The following is a 7,333-nucleotide window of genomic DNA, read 5'->3' on the forward strand; positions in this document are numbered from 1 at the left end:
AAGGCATTAAACTGAGCAACTGGTGCATGAAAGTACTCTCCCTCCTCTTCCTCTTTTCTTTTTTTACTCTTCATTCATCTTCCTCTCCTCCAGTTTCTCTTGCTGCTGTGTCTCCAACAGACTGACACTGCTTCTTCTTTGGTTTTTGTCCATAGGTTGGTAGATGACCGCTGTGTGGTTGAACCAGCTGCTGGAGATCTGGAGAATCCTCCAAAGAAGTTCAGAGGTAAGAGTGTGTGTGTGTGTGTGTGTAAGAGCGTGTGTATGTGTGTGTGTGTGTGTGTCAATTTAGCAACAATAAAGGTCTTGTTAGACTTTCAAAATAAAGAAAAACCTCATCAGACCAGAATATAACTGGAAGCTTTAATAAGTATAAAACAGCTTGAAGCTGATAATCAACAGATAATCAATAATGTAAAGGTGTGAAATACTGATTACTCTTTATGAAGTTTGGGTAAAATGACATATAGTCAGAACAAATGTGAATAACTATTATTTTTGTTCACTTTTTTTTTACAAAACAGCAGCTAATTAACTGTTTATAAAATGTTAACATGAAAATATTAGCAGTTTGAAACGCTGTCTGCGCTCTACGGTGAAAACATTACACCAAACTCCCTTTAAAAAATATGACATTATAACAATTCCTAACGTTTACACAAAAACATGAGATAAAGTGCGTTGTATGTCCACAATCTTCTCACAATTCAGCATCAATAAAAACTAGTAAAGATGAGTTTTATTCTGTACAAACTTTACATTTTGTCTCCTCTACTTGCTCAGTTTCCGTTGCACTGAGAGACAGAAGACTGTGGGAATGAGAGGTGGTTGGTGGATCAGTTACACACCCAATTAAACACAGACTCATAGCGCCATTAATTCACCGTCTTCCTGACTAAATTAATTTATCCGTTATTAATAATGACATTTTTATGACCCCTGCTGCCGCGCTGATCTCCTCACTGTGTGTTCTCCTGTTGCCAGTAACTCCCCGAGTCCCCTGAATACCCGTGGGATCAGCAGCCCGACTCGGGTCTTGGGTCCGGTCTGTGTTATAAGGAACCGATTGAAAACCTCCAGCGTGCTGTATGAAATATAAATGATGTGTGTGTGTGATGTGAGTCCAGCTCCTGTCATCAGAGACACACACACACACTAATATATATAGAAAACAGCCTGTTGCACCATCTGCTCCGAGCTGGCTCCGTTTTAGGACAGCGAGCTGTTGAACCAGTTTACAACTAGATCACAGTGAGTGAGTGACAGCTCAAACTTTAATTAATTGATCATTAATTATTAATGTTTGTTGGACAGTATGACATAGATGACTGGGTCCAAACCTTTTTTAGAAACATCAGGAAACAAAAACATAAGTTTCTTTTTGCACAATTTAACATTGTAAGTAAAATAAATCGAAACAGATTTTTATTTGGTTGCTGCCCGTCATGTTTCTTTAATCACTGGACTAAAAAATGAATCATGACATGAAATTAATCCCACATTTAAATCTAAATGTTACGAGGCAGAAACCAGCCTGTGTGTGAGAGAGTTAAAAGCTCATTTCCTTAAGTAAAGATAACTTCAAACCAGAAAATCCATTTAGATCTTTACAATACAATTTCACAGGAAAATTCTGTTTGCCCTCCACACAAAAATACACACACACACACACACACACACACACAGTAACAGTGTTAATGTTTTTTTACACACAGGATCTGCTGGAGAGAGTCAATATTTACACCTTCCTTTGTGTTTTCTCTTCCATCCATTCACTCCGGTCCTGTTCCATCCTGTTCTCAGATAAATTTAATCTCGTTCTGGACACTGGAGTTTTTATGAGGTCTCACCGTGTCCAGGTTGGCTCGAGCGATTAACTCCAGATTAGCGGAGCAGAACGTGAAGCTAATTGGTTGTTTTGGTTTCAGAACGTCAAACTGGTGAAGCATCTGACATTAAGTCTATCTCTGACTGTCTGTGTTTCTAACCTTTGACCAAATATGGTCTTTCTGTCTATGAGCTCATAAACCAGCCGTGAACGTCACTGAGACACAATATTAACAATATTAACCCCAATAGCTCTAGTTACACAGTAAATGCACTGCACCTTTACAGCACCATTCAAAGGTCTTTACATGCCACATTCACCCATTCACAGTATCTATTCAGTGTCTTGCTCAAGATAGGAGGAGCCGGGGATCGAACTGCCAACCTTTCGATAAACAGTACTCAAAATATATTTATGAACAGATTTGAGGAGAGAAATAGTCAAACGCAGTAACAGAATCTGGATCCATATCTGATCAGCACTGCCTAGTTTGACAGTTTGACTGAAACTCATAAATCAAGTGAGAAGTCAGGTCGTTCCTCCCATCAGACTGCATGGTATTAGTCCCTTTATTGGCAGGCCAGTGGAGCTCCCCTTGCTGGCCGTTATGTAGAATGCAGATTTAAGACACTTCCCTGACCAGACCGGGTGGCTCTGTCCGTTATATTTACTGTCAATGGTTAAAACTTAGCCTAGTTATAAAGTAACTAAATAATTACTCGTCCCAAAAGGTAGTGTAAATGTCACAGGATTAAACTTACTGATGGTAATTACTTGCAGCCATTTTGCACCACAGTAATTCAGTAGAGACCTAATTAAATATTATACTGATCACTGACTACAATGTGCTACGAAGCCAAGAGGCTTATAGCCATAAAGCTAATGCTCACGGTAACCATGAGGTTGATTGGCCACTTGCCTTAGTTATAACTTTAAACTAGATAAGTTATTGTGGTGCAACAGATTTAGTTACAAACAAGAGGCAGCAGTTACTGAGGCACTGTGTCGACTTTACACCCTCACTAAAGAGAGAACTAACAAACAGCAGTTGCAACACAGTCCTGATGAGATGATCAGTGTGTGAATGTGATGCAAAGTGCTCTGAATGATCGGTAGACTAGAAAAGTGCTTCTTCCATTAGTTTGAAAACTCAGCTTGTCAGATTCAGATCACCATTCTAGAGAGGGATGCTGATCAAGACCTTTCGTAAGCAGTGGTGTAGTGCAGAGTGTACAAGTATTCATAGTTTACATGTGACGTCACACCCTCATTGGAGGCAAAGCAAGGCTCTCTTCTGCTGCCTGCCAGCTAACTTAACGGTAGAGATACAGTCGACACAGGCCGAGTTTGTAAATGTTGTGCGATCGGCTGCTAACGACGAGGAGACGGGACTCGGTTGTGCTTCTGCAGAGTAAAACCTTCTCTGTTGTCTTTCTGCCTCGTCGCTGTCTGGACCGAGTTTCTGCACTGAAGCATCGAACTACCTGAATGAACCGTCTGTATTCTGCTGACTGTTTATTTCTGTCGTCTCTACATCTTCACCGCATATTACATTAATTAAACATTATTAATTATTGGCTTTTTGTTCGCTTTTTGTTGCACTTGCAGTGGCGTGTTGAGTGTGGTTGATCTTTACCGTTGTCTCTCATCAGGCAGTGCTGCTCTCTCCCAGAAAGAGCTTAGACCATTGTGTAGGATTTAGTGCCATCTAGTGATGAAGTTTCAGATTGCAACAAACTGAACACTGCTCGTGTCTGTATTTGATGACCTGGGAATGAGAACAAGCTGTTAAGTGTGAAGGAGAAACTATAGTGGCTGTAAAACTTGTGAAAAACACTCATGTTGTCTGTGATGTTTCTAAGAATTGAACACTGAATAGGTTATGTCTCTCCTTAATTCTGATGTGTTCTGTTGTGCTCTGTGTTCGCTCAGACTGCCTGTTCAAGGTGTGTCCCATGAGTCGGTACTCAGCTCAGAAACAGTTCTGGAAAGCCAAACAAGCCAAACATGAGAAGGACAAGATCGCCGACGTGGTTCTGCTGCAGAAACTACAGGTGACAGACACGCACACACGATTTAAAGATCTGACTTTGTGTCCTAGAATGTAGTTAATCTAATAGGTGTTTAAATTGTTACTGTTGTTAAGTTTAGTGTGGCTTTAGAGTGTGTCAAAGGAATTAATAATATTATTATTTCTAATAATCGTAGGTAAGGTATATAGAAGAATGTTTGTTGAATATAAAAACAAAAGATCTATAAATATGAAAAATTAAAATAATAAAGAAATCCTTTAAGTTAAGCATCAGCTTCAAGTGTCAGCTCATCCTGACTGAGGTACAGCTCTACAGATGGAGTTAGCTGTTTGCATGCTAAGCTAAGCACTTGGATCTATTTCTGTACTGAACACACTGAACTGAAACTGATATCCAGCTGAAACATCTGGAAAAGACAGAACAAGAGGGTTTCACTGTTATTACCACTGCAAATGATCTGACTGCACGTGTGCTGTTCATGGTTATTATTTAATTGTATTTTAGTGTATACAGACAGGGTTCGCACCCAGATGTTACATCATGTTACTAGTAGATAGAGTGAACTTTGTGTGTGTGTGTGTGTGTGTGTGTGTTGCAGCATGCGTCCAACCTGGAGCAGAAGCAGAACGAGACAGAAAACAAGAAAGTCCACGGAGACGTTGTCAAATACGGAACTGTTATGCAGGTAAAGATTGTTCAACTTTTTCTATAGAAGTACAAACATACATATATATTATTATCTGGGGATCTGTTGGCACATGCCAATATAAAATAAGGTCCTCACTGGTCAGAGCCTCTGATTGTAGTGACATTTTTTAACAACTACAAAGTGACATAGAATGACCATAATAACACACAAAATGACTATAAAGAGACATATAAACCACTACCGAAAACACAAAAAGAGATGAAACAACCAAACAGAGACCCAAAATAACCACCAAAATACGCAAAATGAGTATAAAGACATGTAAAACAACTACATAGAGATGCTAAACTAACAATAAGGAATGCAAAATGACCACAAATAGATGTGAAACGACTGCACAAAGACAAAACAAAGGCAAAACAACCAAAACGACCACAAAGAGACACAACAAGTGACTACAGAGTGATGCAAAACAACCACAAATAGATGCAAAACGACTACAAAAATGTACTTGTCAGTCAGTGTTATATCATTATATTACTGCACCATTTTATTAGCTTGAATGTATTAACAGGTAAACAGGACTTTAATATTATATCAGGGGAGTCGAGGTGGAAGCTCGTTTTAAATGCTTTATATTACCTTTTTGGTAATTTAATCTAAAACACAGCATCATACTGTTCAGTACAATTAATTAAAGTTAAAGTACTTTACCTGCACATGACTGAACACATCACCTGGATGTTGACCGGTCGACGCCTGCTGCCATGGCAACCAGGTGACTCACACCCCTCCCCTCCCCTCCCTCTGTCTTGGTCTGTCCTTGCATTGTGGAAGCGCTCTATCAAGGCTTGGAGAGGCTATGAATTCCTTTTATCATGTCTGATGCTAGGTGATTCTATAAAAAACTTAGATAAAAAAACGCGATTTCCTTTGATTGAGTTGGAATGGTGCGACTGGCAATCTCAAACCAAAGATCTTTAATAGTTTTAATTCTCGCTTACTGTGACTGATGCTGCATGCTTGCATGTAGAGAGGAGTTCCTGCACCGCAAAAAAAGACGAAAAAACAAAAAACAAAGGTACGTGGCCGCCTCCGGGGGGGGGGCGTGGTTCTCGCGCGGCGGGTGGGTGGTCAAACGGTATCGGGACCTTTCAAGTCTGTTGGGTCAGATTCTGACAGTTCAGTTCCCTAAACCTTCAGAAGAAGAGTAGGCAACAGCGACAATTACTTATACTAGGCTACTGAGATACTACCACCACAGTGTTAGTTCATTCTTGAATTTGGCCCAACAGAAATTGGGCAAGAATGGAAAAGTTTCAACTCAGCGTCCACTTACAGCAGGATAAGGCTGGTAAAAATGCCGGTCTAGAAACTCAGCTGGATATATTTTAGGACACTGTACCACTTACTACAGATAACTGCACCAACTGCCACTGTACTTCTGTACACTTACAGTAATTGATTACAGAAATTACTTAATCTACTGAACTACTGCTGGACAGCACAATGGCCACAATACTTTTCCTTTACTTGAAAACTTTTTCTTCATTTGTTTGAAATGTTTCTAACTTTTACAGTTTTTTTTTTTTGTGAATAAGTTCTAATTTCTAGAAGGCCACAGTAGAGGGAAAAGTTTTTTCTGTATTCTTATATTTGTGCACGATTTCATGATTCCTAGATTTATCACTATTATTATATTAAGAGGCAAGTCATTGCATCATATTAAAAGGTTAAAGATTGCTGCTACCTAAGAACTAATAATTGCATCTAAGTAAAGTATTAATTTAGTCATCAACTCCTGTCCACCTCATTATAAATCAATCACTTAAATATGCAAAATGTATTTCCTAGCTGGACACAAGATGCTCCTCCTTCCCTGTAAAGTTCCACTCTCAGTGCTCTGTGCCACTGGTGCTTCACACTGCTACAAGCTTTGCATACTGGACCAGGACTGACTTCCTGAACTTTTGGTGATGTCTTCTAGAGTCAGACTCTACACAGACATCATTCAAACCATCACACTGTAGGCGAACTGAAGAACAAACACTGGAGTTCTGACTGGGTGGCGCTGTGGAGGGAAGGTTAGAACGTCACAGAAAAGATGGAGATTCATCCTGTCTGGGGACCTTGAACATGAGTAACGCTCCTGTGTATATGTTGCGGATGCGTATGAAGTGTATTTACATTGCTCATTGCGCACGGGAGCTTCCAGAACGGGGCTGGGATGAAGAGCCACGAGCCTTCCATTTCCCGTCACTCGTCCAGGGTGGACCGCGCATGGGCGTTCTTCTCCAGCAGAGCCGGGGCAAGACGCTTGCTTCACCGTCAGGTTATTGTATTTACTCTTCATTTACTGGGGGCAACTGAGGCCCAGGGGACGAGAGTGGGAATTTATTTCACTGTAGGATTCACATAAAAGTCCGTGTTTCTCCTTCATGGGGTTCAGATCAAACCAACAGTGAATGGATCCACTAACAAGCCTACTGTGTGATAAAGCACTGTCCTGCTGGGCCCCAAACACCAGTTTTAGATGAATGCCGCTGGTGAAAATAGTCCCAAATAAATGTTCAATTTGCCTCCTCGTGTTGTCTGATTAAACTAGGTGAGCAGCTGTTTAAAGGATAATGTTTGAAGGTTCTTGGCTGTAATCGTTTGCCTCTGTTCACAGTAAGTTTACTTACACATCTATCTGAAGTTAATATCAGAGGAGTTTTTGTTGTCTCTTTTTAGTTGTAATGCCCATTCCTTTTTTTGGTTGTTTTGATGCGTCTTTTGGTTGGTTATTTTGGGGAGTCTATTCGTAGTAGTTTTGGTGGTTGT

The 7,333-nt window shown here is 40.2% G+C and overlaps 1 protein-coding gene across 1 annotated transcript in view; it reads left to right on the forward strand.

Annotated features, from left to right (window-relative positions):
• The window catches only part of LOC118324842 (inositol 1,4,5-trisphosphate receptor type 3-like), a gene marked incomplete at its 3' end in the record, with an annotated part of 15,503 nt that extends 10,957 nt beyond the window's left edge, over positions 1-4,546 (forward strand). Inside the window, 3 exon segments of the mRNA XM_035657319.1 lie at positions 156-226; positions 3,761-3,882; positions 4,460-4,546. Of these exon segments, the coding sequence (XP_035513212.1) occupies positions 156-226; positions 3,761-3,882; positions 4,460-4,546 (280 nt within the window).
• Between the last annotated feature and the right edge of the window lie 2,787 nt (positions 4,547-7,333).

The sequence above is a fragment of the Morone saxatilis genome, unplaced genomic scaffold (genome assembly GCF_004916995.1).
Source record: "Morone saxatilis isolate NCDOM2014 unplaced genomic scaffold, NCSU_SB_2.0 Contig15, whole genome shotgun sequence".
Taxonomy (NCBI): domain Eukaryota; kingdom Metazoa; phylum Chordata; class Actinopteri; family Moronidae; genus Morone; species Morone saxatilis.